This window comes from Rhinolophus hipposideros, assembly GCF_964194185.1.
Source record: "Rhinolophus hipposideros genome assembly, chromosome: 4".
Taxonomy (NCBI): Eukaryota; Metazoa; Chordata; class Mammalia; order Chiroptera; family Rhinolophidae; genus Rhinolophus; species Rhinolophus hipposideros.
This window is the reverse complement of record NC_138050.1, coordinates 2057089-2076807: the sequence shown is the minus strand read 5'-3', so window position 1 is coordinate 2076807 and position 19719 is coordinate 2057089. Positions and strand designations below refer to the sequence as shown.

General features: G+C 37.9%; 1 protein-coding gene and 1 pseudogene across 14 annotated transcripts in view; one reads left to right on the top strand and one right to left on the bottom strand.

The window, feature by feature from the left end:
- IFT88 (intraflagellar transport 88) overlaps positions 1-19719 on the top strand; it is a 95340-nt gene that overhangs the window by 26313 nt on the left and 49308 nt on the right. For all 13 annotated transcript variants that reach the window (XR_013993257.1, XR_013993258.1, XR_013993259.1 and 10 more), the window contains 3 exons: positions 1266-1336; positions 6844-6930; positions 16918-17017. Coding sequence is in view for 10 of the 13 variants with exons in the window: in XM_081047075.1 (XP_080903201.1) it covers positions 1266-1336; positions 6844-6930; positions 16918-17017 (258 nt within the window). In the remaining 3 variants the exon portion in view is untranslated. The remainder of the gene's footprint in view (positions 1-1265; positions 1337-6843; positions 6931-16917; positions 17018-19719) is intronic.
- Positions 12710-13669, bottom strand: LOC308496331 (large ribosomal subunit protein uL10-like; annotated as a pseudogene). Its single transcript has one exon. The product of its transcript is annotated as a large ribosomal subunit protein uL10-like (transcript).

Below are 19719 nucleotides of genomic sequence, written 5' to 3'. Positions count from 1 at the left end.
GCCTTGTATTAATGTGTTTTAATGAAATAAATTTAATTAATGTGTTTCATCATTTTCGTTTGTTATTTATTAGGTTGAGAATAGGATACCATTATAATAGGGCTAGAGGTTATGGTTAAAACTGACAGATTATAGTACAGACTGACTGTACAATTTTAGTGAGGAAAAAAAAGGAGAATCTTAGGAAAAATAAGATTACATGCCATTCTTTAAGAGTAGTATCTTGACCAAGGAACCCCAAAGATTTTTTTCTTTAGTCATTGCTGAGCAGAGGAAATTAAAACCATATGTACTAACTACATCAAGAATGAAAAGAAGTAATTCCTCATCCTTAATAATAGAGTGCAGCATAATACAAAAGTCATATTTTCAAAGACACGAGGAAATATTACACAATGTTAAGTGAAAAAATACAGATATACATTCATACATGAACATAAACTGGAAAGAAATACACCAAAATAGAAACAGTGGTTTCTGAGCAATGAGATTAATATTCTTAATGCTCTTAAAATACTTTTCAGATTTTTACACATAAATTATTGGTAGACTACTATATTATTTCATATAAAGTGAAACCACATGAAATTGCCTGTATTTATAGATCAAAATGGTACGATAATTTCAATTTCATAAGTTGAATTTAACAGATTTTTTAAATAAACTGTCAGGGTATTGCAGTTCAGTGGTTGGCTCCACTACTTAGTACTCACTCTCCTTGTGTCTTCGTTCCCTTATAAGTAAAATAGGACTAATTATAATAACCTACCTTACAGGATTGTGAGGACTAAATGAGGTAATGCTTGCAAAATGCTTAAAACAGTACCTGGAATATAGTTAGCGCTGGGTAAACATTAACTATTATATATTACTTTCATAGTGAGAAAAAAGAATATATGTTGTGAAAAAAATCATCTGTGTTTTTAATAGGAAATAGACCTATGTCTCAGACCAAGTAACTTATGATCATTAAAGCATTTATATTTGAGTTTAGAATTTATATCACACAGCTTCTGTGTACTTGGTCCTATTCTTTCCAGCATGCCCTTTTATCAGCTGCTCAGAATCTGCGCAGTTCCCTGGGCAATGTGATAGATAATCAGAAATAAGAAAAAGTTCTACTTTACTTAAGGAAAAGTAGTATAAAAAGATTAATTTACTCTTCAGTTTGTACAACTAGTTAGTTGTGAGGTCGATTAGAAATCTATGTTCTTGGTGTTTATTTCTGAATTATTCGTGTTTTCCCCCTAATTTTATTTTCCTAGGATGATACACATACTAATCTAGTAATTGAAGCTATAAAAAATGATCATCTAAGGCAAATGGAACGTGAAAGGTAATATTTTGGGCACTTAAAACTAAATGTAGGTTAAATTTTTACAAAAACGGTTGAATGTGCTGTCTGATTATTTCTTTTGACACTTGCTGTGTGCAGTATATTTCTTGAATAGTCCTATTGTTTCATCATTTCTATACTGGATTCTCTTTTTCTCCTTCAAAATAATCTCAGTCCTCATGCTGATCCTAGTGATTCATACTCAGTTACTCTTACTATTTCTTTGTAATTCACTTTCCCTCTGCATCTAGTGCAGTGTTGGAATTTTGTTTATATTACCGTGTTTCCCCGAAAATAAGACCTAGCCGAACCATCAGCTCTAATGCGTCTTTTGTAGGAAAAATTAATATAAGACCCGGTATTATATTATATATTATATTATATTATATTATATTATATTATATTATATTATATTATATTATATTATTATATTATATTATATTATAAAGACCTGGTCTTATAATAAAATAAGACTGGGTCTTACATTAATTTTTGCTCCAAAGGATGCATTAGAGTTGATGGTCCAGCTAGGTCTTATTTTGAGGGAAACATGGTACTTTTATTTTTAAAAAGTGTATCTTTATGTAGTTTTGTCCAGCCTCCTAATTAAATTTCAACTCCCAAAGACAAAATAGTTTCTATTTATTTCATTTCTTTCTTTCTCCAGTATGGTACCTAGTCTCTGCCAAGTATGTTTTAAAAGTTCTAATATTTATTGAATATGCAGCAGGTATATTAGGAATAGATCATATGATAGAGGGCCCTTAATTTCTTTTCAGTTGTGGTAAAATACACATAACATAAAATTTTCCATCTTAGCCACAGTGCATCATTCTTCATGGTCAGTAGTGTTAGATACATTGCCTTGACTTGTAACCAGTCTCCAGAACTTTGTGCCCACTGAACAACAGCTCCCCAGCCCCCTCCCCTAGGCCCTGGCAACTGCCATTCTCCATTCTGTCTCTCTGCATTTCACTGGTCTGGGCCTCATATATGTGGAATCACAGTGTTTGTTCTTCAGTGACTGGCTTACTGCCTTTAGCACAATGTCCTCAAGGTTCTTCCATGTTGCAACATGTGACAGGAGTTCCTTTTTAAGGCTGAATAATGTTCCATCATATGTGTGGGTGGCCCTCAGTCTTTAGGAATTAGTTTAACATTAAAAATAAAATAGAGATGTGGATTTTTGGGAGTAGATGTACTTTTTGCTGTTCTTCCCAGTGAGTACAAATAGAAACCCTGGAAATTGTATATAAAACAAATATATATAACAAAAAAGGTGGAGAGAAGAGGGCAGATCAGCGAGGGACCTCAGGACCTGACAAATAACATGACGAATAACATGGCAGTGAGTTCCTCTCTTGTTCCAGACTTGGAGCTGACAGAGCTGGTTATCAGAAAATTCTGGTGGGTACATTAAACAAACAAATTAACAAAAAGCATGCTTTCTGTAGCCAAAGGATAAGGAAAGGGGTCGGCTAGCAAGACAGAAAACTTTTAGAAAAAAGTTTTCACACAGAAAAAAAACAAAAACCTGACCCCACCCCCATGCATACCAGCAAATGCCAGGTGGGAGCCTAGACTTCCACCCTCACAAGGCTAGGAGACATCCAATACCCCAAAAGGCCAAATAGGGAGCCAGGAGTTTAATCCCCAAAGGCCCTTAATGAGTCCCACGCGTCTGTGGTGTCAGTGACAGCATATGGGGAGCCTCGAATTGCACCCCACCGAGCAGTAATGAGGCACTTCTCCCCTTCTCTCCTGGGGAGAGTTAGGAATCATCAACGGTAACCCCACCATGGAACTGTGGCAGGAGTAGGAACCCCCTACCCCACCCAGCAGAAATAAGGAACCCTCCCACCTTGGGTGTCAAAGGAGGCCATGTGGAGAAACAGACTTCTTTTATCTAACAATAATGAAGTGATGTCTCTTCTTCCCCTGCTGGATTAATATCAAGAAATCCAGCCAAAACAGAAGACTTAAATAAAATTCAGTGTCATAATGCAGAAATGTCCAAGTTTTTATCAAAAATCACTCATCATACCAAGAACCAGGAAGATCTCAAACTGAATGAAAAAAGACAATCAATAGATGCCAACGTTGAGATGATAGACATGTTAGAATTATCTGGTAAATGTGAAAGCAACTGTGATAAAAAAGACTTCAACAAGCAATTATGAACATGCTTAAAACAAATTAAAAAATAGGAACCCTCAGAAAAGAAATAGTTTCAGCAAATAAATGAAAGATATAAAGAAGAGCCAAATGGAAATTTTAGAACTGAAAAATACAATAACTGAAATAAAAAGTTCAATGGACAGACTCAACAGAAGAACGAAGGGGACAGAGGAAAGGTTCAGTGAGTTGGAAGATAGGAAATGGAAATTAGCCAACAGAGGGAAAAGAGACGAAAAAACAAAAATGAACAGAGCCGCAGGGACTTCTGGGACTCTAACAAAAGATCTAACATTTGTGTCATCATTGTCTGGTAAGGAGAGGAGAAGAGATTAGGCTAACGGAAGAATGGCTAATTATGCCCCAAATTTGGCAAGAAAAATAAACCTACAATACAAGAAACTAAGGGAATCCCAAAGAGGACAAATCCGAGGAAATCCAAGTAAAGATATATGATGATGAAACTCTGAAAATTAAAGACCAAGCTTTGAAATGAGGCAGAAAAAAACAACACGTACAGGGAAAGCAATTAGCATGACAATGGAAAAGTTTTAAATCAGTAACCTAGGCTCCTAGCTCAAGAACCTACAAAAAGAAGAGCAAAATCAACCCAAAGGAAGCAGAAGGAAAGAAATAATAAAGAATAGAAATCATTCACACTGGAAAGAGAGAAACAACATAGAACATCAGTGAAATACTTTTAATAAAACTAACAAAGAAAACAGAGAGAAGACGCAATTACCAACATCAGGAACAATACAGAGGCTCTCACTGCTGACCCTGCAGACATCACAAGAATAATAGGGAATACTGCAAACATCCCTATACACATAAATTTGACAATTTTGATTAAATAGACCACTTTTTTGAAAACAAGCTACCACAACTCACCTAATGCGAAATAGCTCATTTGAAGAACCCTATAAATATTAGAGAAATTGGATTTATAACTTAAAAACTCCCAAAAAAGATATCTCTAGGCCCATGTGGTTTTACTAGAGAATTCTAGTAAATGTTTAAAGAAGAATTAACAACATTTCTACACAATCTCTTCCAGAAAATAGTTCATTTTATGAAGCTACTGTGTTTCACCGAAAATAAGACCTAGCCGGACAATCAGCTCTAATGCGTCTTTTGGAGCAAAAATTAATATAAGACCCGGTCTTATTTTACTATAATATAAGATTGGGTCTTTAATATAATATGATATAATATAATATAAATAATGTAATGCCAGGTCTTATATTAATTTTTGCTCCAAAAGATGCATTAGAGCTGATTGTCCGGCTAGATCTTATTTTGGGGGAAACACGGTAGTATCATGCTAATACCAAAATAAGACAAAGACAGTACAAAAAAAGGGGAGGAGGGACTATAGATCAATATCTTATGGATATAGATGCAAAATCCTTAAGAAAAGATTAGCAAACCGAAGTACTGTCAAAATAAAAAGGATTATGCACTATGACCAAGTGGGATTTTCCTAGGAATGCAACATTGGTTTGCCATCTAAAAATCAATATAACACAGGGTGTCAATAGAATGACGACAAAAACAACATGGTCATTTGGTATAAACCCAAACATACTTTTTTTGGTACAAAATTCAATATGCTTTCATGCTAAACAAACCAAAAAACCTTAACAAGCTAGGAGTAGAAAGGAGGTGCCACAGTCTGGTGTAGGACATCTATGAAAACCCACAGTTTGACATCACACTCAATGGTGGAAGACTGAATGTTTCTCCCCTTAGATTGAGAACAACAGAAGGGTATCTACTCTCACCAGGTCTATTCACCATGTGCTGGAGGTTCTAGCTATGAAAATTAGTCAGGAAAGGGAGTAAGAGATCCAGACTGGATAGAAAGAAGTAAAACTACCTGTTTACAGAACACATGATCTTGAATGTAGAATATCATACATAATATTTTAGAATCTAAAAAGTTACAGCAAGGCTGCAGAGTAAGAGGTCAATGTGTATACTATAGAAATATACTATACAATGAACTATACAAAATGAAATTAACAATTACATTTACAATGGCATAAAAACAGGAATAAATTTAAATGAAATGCAAAACTTATACTCTGAAAATTATGAAACATCACATTTATGGATAGACACTTAATATTGTTAAGATGGCGATGCTCCCCAAATTACTTTTTAGAGTCAATGTATTCCATTTATACATTCAATGTAAATCCCAGCAGTGTTTTTCAGGAAAGTGACAAGTTGATCCTAAAGTTCATAGGGAAATGTAAGGGATCCAGAATAGACAAGACAATCTTGAAAAAGAAGACAAAGTTGATGGACTCGAACTACAAAGCTACAACAGTCAAGACATAAAGATTGACCTATATTGGGATGGAATTGAGAGTCCAGAATAAACTCTTACATTTATAGTCAATAAATGTGCCAGGATGATTCACTGGGGAAAGGACAGTCTTTTCAACAACGCTGGGACAATGGGTATCCTCAGGGAAAAGAGTCAAGTTGGACCTCTTTATCACAGCACTGGTGTGACTAGTCAAAATGACAGATGTAATGTGTTGGCGAGCGTGTGGAGAAATTGAAATCTTATGCTGATGGTGGAAATGTAAAGTGGTACAGCCACTTTGGAAAACAGTCTAGGAGTCTGTCAGAAGGTTCAACATAGACTTACCATATAATCTAGTAACTTCTCTCCTAGGTATACATCCAAAAGAAATTAGAGCATATGGCCACAATAACTTATACACGAATGTTCATAACAGCATTATAATATCCAAAAAGTGGAAACAACCCAAATGTCCACAACCAATGAACAGATAAGTAACATATGGTCTATTCGATGGAATACTTATTAGCCATGAAAAGGAATGAAGTAGTGATACACAATGCTACAATACACATTAACTATGAAAACATTATGATAAATGAAAGCCAGACACAAAGACCATGTATTCTGTGGTTCCGTTTGTATGAAATGAATGAAGTGAATCTATAGTCATGTGGTATTCGGTTTTACTTACCACACAGTTTCTTGTGTGGCCGTTCTCACCCTTCCCCTTCACGTCCACAGACAGTGCACATATGTAACGTCAGCTGCAGAGCCTTTTTCTCTCCAGTGTCTCTTTCTTTAGTTTGCCAGCAAGCATCATATAAGGTAGGGAAAAAATGAACCATTGATCTGGACGGCAGTCATGGCTTTGAACCTGACTTATAATAGATTTCTAGTAGAACTGTCCACCATACCGTAAGCTTTCATTTGATAGAAAATGTTCACACTTAAATCTTAAGAAAAAGAATGTTATGCCATGTTCCTAAATAATTCTTTTGTTTGTTTGGTATAGGAAAGCCATGGCAGAAAAATACATCATGACAGCTGCAAAACTCATTGCTCCTGTGATTGAGTCATCCTTTGCTGTCGGTTATGACTGGTAAGAGAGGAATCCAGTGTAGCGTGGGCACGCTGCTCTTCTTTCATAGTTTATACTTTTACGGATTTAAAATTCTATTAGAAATTTTAAATATTCTAATTGTGAATATTGATTTCTACTTACCAAGCAAATAATAGCATATGGTAAGATTAATATAGGCCATTCTGAAATATTTGAATATTTTAAAGTATAACTATCATAGGCCATTCCAATATACTTTTCTTGTTGCTTACAGTCAGTTAAGTACTGAGGCCATTTGACGTGAGGATACATAATCGCTCCCACTGTATAAATTCCAACCCTTCTTTCATTTCACTTTATCTTTTCTCATTTTCTTCTTTTTCTACCTTAAGCCTGCCACCAGTACTAAACTTTCTATTGTGAGTAATATCTCTCACACCTAAAGAGGTTATTGTCTGCTAATGGAATGGATCCTACGTGGGAGCAAAGAGGTGTATCAGAGTTGGAAACCCCTTAGCTCATTTGTTGAATGAATAGTTGAATGTGTTGCTTACTTCCACTCAGTACAAGAATCCCTTTTATAGCATCCCATCTGGGCGGCCATTCAGTCTCTGCTTGGATTCTCCCGGTGTTCAATTCATTTGCTTTACTTCGAAATACCTTTAGGGTTAGAAAATTATTCTTTATATTGAATCCAAATTTGCCCCTCATGAAACTTTTCTGTGCTCTTTCGAGCAAACATAGAGTGAGTCTATGACCTCCTCTATATGTACCTCACCAGAAGTTTAAAAACCCAAGACACATGTGCATGGTTAGAAAATCAAGTACGTACAGAAGAATTACAGTCTTAGTTTTCTTCCCTCCCCCTTCCCCTCCCTCCCTTCTTTTCTTATTGAGATAAAATTGAAATACTGTATTTGTTTCAGGTATACAACATAATGATTTGATATTTGTATATATTGTAAAAGGATCATGATAAGTCTAGTTAACATCCATCACTATACGTAGTTACAAATTTTTTTCTTGTGATGACAACTTTTAAGATCTCTCAGCAACCTTCAAATGTACAAAACAGCATTAGCTATATGGTCACAATACTGTACATTGCATCCCTATGACTTACTTATTTTATACCGTGTTTCCTTTAAAATAAGACCTAGCCAGACCATCAGCTCTAATGCGTCTTTTGGAACAAAAATTAATATAAGACCCAGTTTTATTTTACTATAAGACCGGGTATGATATGATATAATATAATACATATAATATAATATAGTACTGGGTCTTATATTAATTTTTGCTCCACAAGACGCATTAGAGCTGATTGTCCGGCTGGGTCTTATTTTCAGGGAAACATAACTGCAAGTTTGTACCTTTTGCCTCACTTTATCCATTTTCCCCACCCCCTACTTCCCACCTCTGGCAACCACCAATCTATTCTCTGTACCTGTGTGCATGGGTTGTTTTTTTTTTCTTCTTCCCAGTTTTCTAATTACTTTTCATGTTAGTTCTTGGTAGAAGTCACTTATGCCTCTTTACCATATTATTATTACCCTTCAGAGTCTTACGCATTCTCTCTGTTCCTTGGGATCCATTGTGTCTCTGGTTTTAATTTCTACTGGAGGCATTATACTTGGTCCATGACGTTTTGGTTTTACTGGTTGCTTAGCTTTTCTTTTTTTGCATTCTTTGCTTCTACTATCGAATCAGATTTTTCTTGGAGTTTTTCCTCCCAGAATTTTTCTCTCTCCTCTAATTTCTGTAAACCGATCCCTGTCTTGGTCTGCTGTTAAATGTCATCCTGGGGCTTACCTTCATTTCTTTCCCAGTTTCCATCCTCTTTCTTATTTAACACTTTATTTTTCCCTTGAGTTCATCGTGAATTAACTCCCTAAGATTTGTCTATGAATATCTGTAAATGTCTAATTCTATCCTCATTCTTGACTGATCATTTATTTCATCAGGTATAAAATTCTAAGTTGTAACTTGTTTTCTTTTAGGACTTTGAAAACATTTCTTTATTGTTAACTAGCATTGTTGCTGATTAGAAGCCTACTGCTAGTCTCATCCTTATCTGTAGGTGATCTGCATTTTCTTTCTGATAATTTTTATACTTTTCTTTGTAGTTTTGTTATTGTGATGTTTCATGTAGAAGTGTTTTAAGTTTGTCCTTTTTTCTGTATTCCTCCTGCACACTCACTAGGCCTCTCAATTTGTAGTCTTATGTTTCCTTTCAATTTAGGGAAATATTATTATATTATTGTTTGATGATTTACTTCCTTCTTCTCTAGTTTTAAATTTTATCAGTGGATTTAAACTGTTTTGTCACTTACCTTCCTCTTAGAGTTTCCATCTCAGGTTTTGCTTTGCTTTCTTGAGACTTTCTCATCCAACCCCTCCACTTAATTATTGTATTTTTGCGTTGTAACTTTGTGTTGCCAAGTGCACTGTCATTTTCTCTGGTCTTTCTTTGGTCATGGTTGGGGGTGAGGATAGACCTGCAGGCTGCACAGCACACAGACATGGAGCCAGTGGTCCCGTAGCAGACCCAGTCAGCGTCACACCTCTCCCTCACACTGCGTCTCTGAGTGCTCGGTGTCGTCTGGGTTCCATGGGCAGTAAATCCTCTCCTCGGCCGCAGCTTTCTCAGTGTATCTTCCTTTTCTCTGCTCTATATGCCAGCACTCTTTCACTCTTCTGGAAATTGTATTGCTCATGGAGGTGGAAATGGGAGAAAAATGCACATGGCTGGTACTGTTTTGAATCTGAAGTTTTGCCAATCATTGGTAATAGTGATGTAATGGCTTCCTTCTAAGTGTTTTTCTTTTCACATAAAATTCCAGTTTCTTCACTCATTTCAGATACAGTGTGTTTTCTACCTGACTGGTTGCCTGCCTGATTTATAAACGAGCCCCTTCTAATGTTCCCATGTCTGCACATAGTACCCACGTGGGTCTGAGCAAGGCCTAGCACGCCGGGATCACTGTGTCCTGTTTTGTGGCTACCACGCTGAGCCTGTACCCCAGACCTGCTTGGCTGTGAGGAAGGGCACCTCGCAGTACGTGAGCTCTGCTCGTCTTTGGTCACGCTGAAAAGCGTGTATTATCTGTTCTGCTATTACAGACTCAAACCTGGCTCTTAATGTTTGCTATGTATGCATACTTAACTTTTTAATGTTTTTACCTTTTAAAAATGTGATTGTACTTGTCATTGCTACCTAGCAGTTGGGATATAAGTGAAATTTTGAGCACTTATCAAAATGCCAACCAGATTAATTGACACCTTCCACTTAAATTAACATTTAACATTAACATTAAATTAACATTTTAACTTACCAAAATTAATTGCTTTTGTCATGTTAGACTTAAGATCAGGCGGGACTAGATGTTTCTATTCATGTATCATTCACTTTTTTCTTAAGCATGTGTTTTCACTTGAATAAGTTTCTATTGCATAAAGAAAAATGATAGGGTCACTTAAGAAATGTTGACAAACACCCACCATGACATATGAAATTAACATATTAGCATTTATTTAAAAAAATAGATTTCAGGAGATTTTTTTATATGGATGTGATAAAATGAAAGAAGGAATCTAAGTAGGAGACGCACTCTTTCACTGATGTTCCAGATTTACCCTGACATATTGTTTTACCCCAGCCCAACATTTTCCCCTTTATTTTTTTTAGGTTAATTGAGGTATTATCAGCATATAATATATGTAAGTTTATGGTATCCAATGTGATGATTTGATACATGTATATGTTGCAAAATGGTTACCACAATAAGATTAGTTAGCACCTCAATCCCCTCACATAATTACCTTTTTTGTGTGTGCTAAGATTTAAGATTTACTCTTAACAATTTTAAAGTATTTAATACAGTATTGTTTCCCCCAAAATAAGACTGGGTCTTATATTAAGTTTTGCTCCAGAAAATGCCTTGGGGCTTATTTTCAGGGAATGTCTTATTAAAAATCATGCTAGGTCTTATTTTCCAGTTAGATCTTATTTTGGGGGAAACACAGCAGTTTCATACCATTATGGTCAGAAAAGTTACTTGATATGATTTGAGTCTTCTTACGTTTGCTAAGGTTTGTTTTATGACCTAACGTACGATATTTTCTGGAGAATGTTTTGTGTGCACTTGAGAAGAATGTGTGTTCAGTTGTTGTTGGAAGGAATGTTTTGAATATCTCTGTTAGGTCAATTTGGCTTATGGCATAGTTCAAGTCCAATGTTTCCTTACTGATTTTGTTTGGATGATCTATCCATTGTTGAAAATGGGATATTGAAATGTCCTACTATTATTGTATTGTTGTCTATTTCTTCAGATTTGCTTAACATGTTTCGGTATTGTGATGTTGAATACATGTATGCTTATGATTGTTACATCTTCTTGATGAATAGACCTTTTTATTGTTCTATATTGACCTTCTTTGTTTTCTGTTACTGTTTTTGACTTAAAGTCTATTTGCCTGATACAAGTATAGCTACTCTGGCTCTCCTTTGGTTTTTCTATTACATACAGTATTTTTTTTTCCCTCTACCTTGAGCCTGCATGTGTCCTTAAAGCTGAAATGAGTCTCTTGCAGGCAAAATATACTGGGCACTTGTTTTTTAATCCATTCAGACAATTTGCTTTTTATTTGGAGAATTTAATCCATTTACACTTATAGTAATTTTTGATAGGTAAGGATATTGATGCATAATTATTAATTAGTAATTTTTGAGAGGTATATCATATTGTATTCTGGCTGTTTTGTAATTGCCTTGTTCCTTCTTTCTCCATTCTGTTTTACTGTCTTTCTTTGTGAATTGATAATTTTCCATAGTGGTATTGTTTGCTTCCTTTCTGTTTTTTGTGTATTTTTTTTGGTAGGTTTTTGCTTATGTAAGAGATCCTATGTAATAGTCTATTTTAAGCTAATAACAATTTGGATCGGTATAAAAACTGTACCCCCATAATTTTTTTGATGTCACAATTTACCTCTTTTTATATTGTGTATCCATTAATAAATTATTGTAGCTATAGTTATTTTTAATACTTTTGTCTTTTGATCTTTATTCTAGAGTTAAGTGATTAACACACCACCATTTTACAATATTAGAGTATTCTGAATTTAGCTATATAGTTACCTTTTCCAGTATGTTTTGTATTTTCATGTTTTCATTTTATTACTTAGTGTTCTTTTATTTCATCTTGAAGAATTTCTTTCAGCATTTCTTGTAAAGCAGGTCTAGTTGTGATGAATTCCCTCAGCTTGTGTTCATTTGTGTAAGTTTATCTCATTTCTGAAAGAAAACTTTGCGAGCTAACGTATTTTGGTTTGGAATCTTTTTTATTTCAGCACTTTGAATATATCATTCTACTGTCTCTTGGTCTGCAAGGTTTCTGTTAAGATATTTGCTGATCGCCTTATGATGGTTCCCTTATATTTCTCCCTTGCTGATTTTAAAATTCCCTCTTTGTCTTTGATTTTAGAGAGTTTTACTATATGTCTTGGAGAAGATTTTTTGGGTTTGGAATTTGGGAGTTACCTATTAGCATCATGAACTTGGATGTCCAAATCTCTTCCCAGTTTTGGCAAGGTCTTACCATTATTTTTTAAATAAGCTTTCTCCTCGTCTCCTCCTGAGGCTCCACTAATGCATAGATTGTTTCTTTTAATGGTATCCCATAAGTCATGTAGGCTTTTTTTTACTCTTTTTCATTCTTTTGCACTTCTGATTAGATGATATAAATGACCTGTCTTCTAGTTCACTAATTTTCTGAAAGTTTTCTATTGAAGCTTTTTATGAATTATTTTATTTTATTTTTTAAGAGAAGTAAGCCTTCATTTTCCTTGTTTCACAAATAAAGTTGGCTGTGCGGTTGCTTTTGGGGAATTTGTCAAAGAGACCAAGTCCCATATCCTTGTCTGACTCCTCCAACTCTTCCTTTGCTTCAAACTTGGCTGGGGCTGCAGCAGCAGCAGCAGTGGTGGTAACGGCCACAGGGGCAGCAGCTACAAATGCAGAGGCATCAGCCAAGAAGGTCTTGACCTTTTCAGCAAGTAGGAAGGTGCAATCAGTCTCCACAGACAAAGCCAATACCCACTTACACCCATTGATGATGGAATGGGGTACTGAACATTGTGGACACCCTCCAGGAAACGGGAATGCAGTTTCCTCTGTGATGTCAAGCACTTCCTGGTTGTAGATGCTGTCATTTTCAAACACCTGCTGGATGATCAGCCCAAAGGAGAAGGGGGAGATGTTCAGTATGTTCAGCACTGTGACTTCACTGTCTCCAACTTTGTCTCCAGTCTTAATCAGCTGCACATCACTCAGAATTTCAGTGGTGCCCCTGGAGATTTTAGTGGTGATGCTTAAAGCCTGGAAGAAGGAGGTCTTCCTGGGCCCCAGACCAGTGTTCTGGGATGGCACAGTGACTTCACAAGGAACGATGGACCAGCGTGGGCAGCAGTTGGCACCATATTGGCCAACAGCATGTCCCTGACCTCAGTGAGGTCCTCCTTGGTGAACTCTACATTTCCCCAGATGTGAGGCAACAGTTTATCCAAGGCTGGGTTGTTTTCCAGATGCCCTCAGATGGCCTTGTGCATCACTGTGTTCTTGCCCATTAGCACTACCACCTTCCCCTGCAGGAACATGTGGATCTGCTGCATCTGCTTGGAGCCCCACCATGTCTGCTCTCACAGTGCAACATTTTGGATAATCATCCAGAAGTTGGGTGATCTTAAGGAAGTAGTTGGACTTCCGGTTTGCCCTGTCTTCCCTGGGCAACACAGTGTGCATCAGGGATTGCCATGCAGGGGGTTAAGATGATGGCACTCTCATGAGGATGCCTGGCAAGAGCATGAATTCTTTAGTTCAGTCATTTATTCTTCAACTCTAGGATTTCTGGGTGTGTTTTTTTAATGGTTTCTTTTTTTTTTTTTAATTTTGCTCTTTATTCATGTATTGTATTTCTAATTTCATTTAGTTGTCTATCTGTTTTCTTATAGCTCACTGGATTTCTTTAAGAGGATTATTTTGAATTCTTTGTCAGTTCAAAGATTTCCATTTTTTAGCATTAGGCATTGGGGTTCCTTAGTTTCTTTTGGTAGTGATGTATTTCATGGATTATATAGATCATTGGTCCTTGTGTTGGTGTCTGCTCATTTAAGGAAGTAGGCACCTCTTCCAGTCTTTACATACTGGCTTATTGAGCAAAGCCCCTCACCAGTCAGCCTGTCCAGAGATTCTGGGTGGACCATCTGGTGTTGTCCGTGGGCAGGCTTGCTACTGGAGTACTTGCGTGGGTAGGTCTGGTGCCTGGGTCAGCATGTGGGCAGGCTTAATGCTGGATACACAGAAATCAGTATGGTGCCTGGGTCCACTGGGGTGGGCCCTGTGCTTGAATCTGGTGATGGGGCTGGGACCACAGTCTGTGTGGACAGACCAGGATTCTGAGTCCTCGGGGCCAATCAGGCACTGGGGGCTATTGGGGCGGGCTCAGCATCTAGGTCCCCAGAGGCTGGTCTGGTACTGGGACAGACCAGGAACCTAGTTCCTAGTTGCTGTAGTTTAGGGCCATGGGAGCCAACCTGGCACTGGAGCAAGCCTGGAGTCTGGCCTGTGGTCTGGGGCCTCACAGGCTGGCTTGGAGTTTGGGTCTGTAGGGGTCGTTATAGCACGTAGGTGCACCAGGAGCCTAGGTCCACGGAGCTGGCCTTTAGTTGGGGCAGTGGGGGCCGGCCTGGTGCTCGGGTACGCTGGGGTCCTGGGGTAATACATTCAAATGTCCAAGAGGTACGTGGAACTTGCCGAAAGTAAAGGAGTAGTAAGGATAAGGTGGGGAGGGTGCCATTCTAAGTAGAGAGAAGAGTGTTCTCAAGGGTCCAAGTGCTGGCAGCCCTTCTCATAGAGATTCCTCAAGATGATTAAGCCTTGAGGTTCTAAGACATCCTGTGCATCTAGAATGGTGGGTGCTAGGTCCTGTCCTTAGGAACACTGAGGAAAGGGATGCAAATCCTTTTCTGTAGAGCCGCATTCCTTTCAGAAATCCATCTGAGAAAGGCAGGAGGAGAGCAGGCTGCGTTTGTCTTCGCGCCCTTGGTTTGTTAACGGCACTGTGGTGGAGGGATGCGTTTCCTGACCAGCTTCCTTCTCCCCGGCCTCCCACATTTGTGCACATGCGGTCCCTCTTCCTGGAGTGCCATTCCCCTTTGTATCAGGTCAGTTCTCGTTCTTCAAACTGAGCTCAGGTATCTCTGGAACTCTTTAGGGTCTCCCCGCCTGTATACTTGCATTCCTTTCTAACAGCACACAGAACTCAGTTCACAGCCTTGCTTCCCCCACAAGGGCACAGACAATATCTCGTTTATCCTTACAGCCCCCGTCCCAAACATAATGTCTGACATACCGTAGACATTCAGTGAATGTTTGCTAGATGCATTACCGCATCAGTGTTTCCACATTCTTTTCTTGGAGCCTTGAGGTTCCATTACTGTGTCTACAGGCTTCTTTGCTGGTGGGGTCGACAGAGGCTCACTGAAGGGGCACTGAGCAGTCAGGGCTTGGAGTCCTCTCTCCCACCGCAAGCAGAGGGTCTCTTTTAGAAGTCGTAGTTAAAAAAGGATTCTGCTTGAAGCAAGGGATCTTCTGTTTTAATAGTCTTAAATTATTGGTCTAGGCCAGTAGCTTTGAAACATTTTTTAACCCAACCTTCAGTAAGAAATGTGTTTTACACTGTTTACTGAAACAAGTGTCACGAAACAGTGCTTGCCCTTATTATGTACCATGCCCATTGATATTTTTTTCTATTCTGTTTTTTTAAAATAAGGCTCATGCTCCTTATTTAAAATTCATCCTGTTAATCCAGTTAATCCTAAATTGATTTGAACTGACCTCAATTTTAAGAACATTAGTCTTGGTGCAATGGGTTTTGGTATCAGCAGAAATTGGGTTCTGATTCTTTGTCCCTTTTCTTCTGCCTGCCCCCCCACCCCAGTTCAAGCCGTAGTTTCTCAGTCTAGTTGTGTAGGACACAGCTCACTGGCCCATGCTGGTATTATGAGCCTAGTGCTGCCCCTCCCCCCTCCCCCTACTAACCCCCCCCACTTGCCCACCACACCCCCAGGCAGTCCTCGCCAGTCATTGGTCAGCCTCTCACAGCCGCTCACAGCAGCTCTCCTCGGCTGCTGCCCACTCACGCTGGCCACCCATGGCGGCACACAGCAGCCTGCAGCGGCACATGGCAGGCCTTGGCACCTCCAGCCGCTCATGGCAGCCCAGCTCCAGGGAGAGCTGTTGTTCGTAATCTTAGCTGTAGAGGGCGCAGCTCACTGGCCCATGTGGGAAACAAGCCAGTGACCTTCGGAGTTTGGAGTAAGGCGCTCCAATTGCCTAAGCCACCGGAATGGCAGGGTTCTGATTCTTACTTGACAGTTTCTACCTGTGTGATCTCAGGTCCTCCATACTCCTATCTGTAAAGTAGACACACTGCCTGTCTTTCGGGTTGTGGTAAGGATTAAATGTGGTCATGACTATAAAGGAAATGGCCCAGTGCCTGACATACAGTTAAAAACAGATATTCTTTGTGCTTTGGGGAACAAATCTACCATAGCCTGCTCAAGTCTGGACACAAAACAATTAAATACATTCTATAAGTTCTGTGGTTTTTCTCACCATCAGAGCATTTAAGATGAAAAAATATAGAGACAATTTTACCTGTTAGGAATTGAAATTATTTTAATAAATCCCAAAATCAGAATATAGATAGCAATCCAGTTTTATTAAAAATACCATAAATAATTAGAAGTGACAGCAGGCTAATGAAAAATTGGATGAGAAAATTAGTTTAGAGCAGAAGAATTCAGTAACTTAATGCCTATATTGGAAGAAATCAAATGCTTAGCCTTACATTAACACGAGGGGCACTTAAAATTTTTTTTGAAAAGTCACATTTAAGACAACCACCAACAGCATAAGTATGCTAAAACAGAGTAAAGTAACCTTTTTTTCCTCACTTTATATTATAGGTGTGTTGAAGTTGTGAAAGCCTCCCAGTACGTAGAGCTAGCAAATGACCTGGAGATAAACAAGGCAATTACGTACCTGAGACAGAAGGACTTTAACGAGGTAAGTTTTAAAAAATTAGATGAACTTTCATGGTAATTGGTCAAAGCAATAATATAGGAAACTCCTCTCTAGAATAATGTTACCTGGTTATTCTGAGGTTGAGTGATTTAACCTAATTCCATTAGTGTTGTATTACTTTGAATTTTAACCTGCTTGTCCTCTTTCTTTAAAAGTATAAATGCTTTCCATGTAAAGCATGGTTGGTTGCTATATTTCTCCAGCATATTCTAGTCCAGAGGTCACCTTTCTCTTAGAGGCTTTCTAGCTGTTCGCTGAAGCTCTGAGGTGTTTCAGAATCAGGTACGATGTAAAGGAGAGGGAAGGCCAGGAGCCTGAATAACAGCCGAGGCTTCCACCCACTGTTTCCACCAGGGCAGCTGTCCTGTTGTCTGGTCTGTTTGGTTTACTCATTGACACCCACTGGGCGTAAAAGGGTCCCATTGCTAATCACAGTTTCAGAACCGGCCAGGAGTTCTCACTGCTGCCTTGCTACCTGTTACCTCAGGTGGAGGTGGGACCGGTGAGACATAGTTGTGACAAAACCAGAAGAATAAAGGGGAGGGGCGACAAAAGAGAATAAACAGAATGAAATTAGATATCCTAGTTTATAAAACCATCGGTTAGTGTCACATGTACTGGCCACTAGAAAACTCAGCTCCTCCAGGTTTAGACCCAGAGAGCAAGGGCCACAGAAAGCCACTGTGTCTTTCCAATGTCCTATTCCAAGTCTGCATTTTCAGCCTTTCTTCCAGTGAAGGACCTGCCTTCTGTCTAGGGGACACTAGAAATGACAGACGCCTCTACTCCAAGACGTGACAGTAAGGCAAGGCTGCCTCGGTGTCCGTGCTGTGACTGTGTTATTGCCGTATTGCAGCCCTCTGGGCTGGTTCTGTTGTGTAGATGAATTTTGATGCTTAAAATTGTCTCAGCATCCGTAAAGCACTAAAAAGACTTTTCAAAGAGTGTTTATATCTGTTCGGTCATTTGATCATCAAACCCTTGCTCATTAAAAATGCCACTGACAGCTCTCTGATGCTGCTGTCAGGCTTTTTCAGTGACAGGTAAATTGGGATAAATTGGGACAGGTAAAGTGGGATAAATTGGTCCTTGTTATCCTTCTGAAGTCACCTGTGGAACAAAAAATAATGTGTGTGTGCAAGAAGTACTGTTATAGGTGACAAAATAGGGAAAACTGTGTTTGCCAATTTTCTCTTGATACTTTATTTTTAAATGGCCTTTTTAGAAAGATGTAACACTGTATTACCATAGTTCATGTTTAAAACTATATCCATTAAGGAATAAACTCTAATTTTTCCATATTAAAATTCATTTTAACCCAAATTTTATTGTTTGTTGCTTTCCTAGCTAGCCTCATTCAAAATATCTTTTATTTGCATTTTCCAGAGTTTGATACCAATTATGTTTTAAAAATGTAATTTCTATTTTCTTTTCATCATTGCTGCTTTCTTTGTGTTTCTTTTGCTTGTATATTGTATGTGTGATGAGATGGGTATGATAGAATCTTAGTTGGAAAGGAACACTATTAGGTTAAAAAGTATTGGGCTGACATAACTCATAATGATCATTTAATAAAGACTATTTACAATTCAAAGTAAAAGAGAAAAATGTATGCTTTCATACATAAGGATATAACTCTATAGTAAACTCTAAACACTTTTTAAGGAAAGATGCTGAAGTCTCAGAGTGGGATTCTTTGTGATGATAGGGCTGTTGTGTAGTCACCTTTATAATGAGAAAGACGTTTGCTAAAAAGCCAGAGGTGGGGGATGAAGTACCAGTGTGGTCTGAAGGTCACTGGTAGTGTGGGGGCAGACGTGGTGGAATGTTGAAACAGTGGCTGGATGGATGGCATCTGCCAGGAAAGAAAAATGACACGAAGATCTATCTATTTACCTCATGGGTTTTGAAAACAACAACCCAAACCAAAATGTTTATTTTGATTATTTGTTTTGCCATTTACAACAAAATTCAACTTTGTTAAGTGGACTTTTATCAGCTTCATTTATACATGAGACAAATGTTGGAGACTCATTAATTGAACTAATAAAGAACAGTTATGAAAATAGCCCATTTCACAGTCAAAAATAGCTGAGAATATTCCTTTTATTAGAATAATTAAATAGACTTTAAAAATAGTTTATAGTTTAGAAACTTAAAATATGAACTATGTTTTTATTCTGTCGTATGTTCTTAAATGGATGTTTTAAATTCAGAATACTTTTGGTACTTCTTTTAAGTAATGGCTTTGTATTACATTGCTTTTTATAGTAACCTTTTGGGGAAAATAACTTGGTGTTCAGTGCAGTCTTAACATATTGTTACTAATGAGCCACAAATTAGCAAATATCAGAATTATAAAACCCAACACATTTCCTTGAATCCAATATGAATAGCTGTTTCTAAGGGGAATGATAGAGACTACTGTTGAGCTTTTTAAATTGTTGTCTGTTAGCTTGCTTGGTGCTCTGCTTAATGGCTGTTATAAATACTATAGAGCAGCTTTGTTTCACGTCACTTGGCTCCAGAGAGGTTAATGGATGTGTGAGTTATTCCTGTTCACGTGCCTTATGTTTTAAACTTGCACATACATTTGTGACACCATTCAAAAGTGAAGGTGGAAACATCTCAACTCTTATTCAAAGTGAAATGCAGCTGATAGAGGTAGAGACTCACTGTGGCTT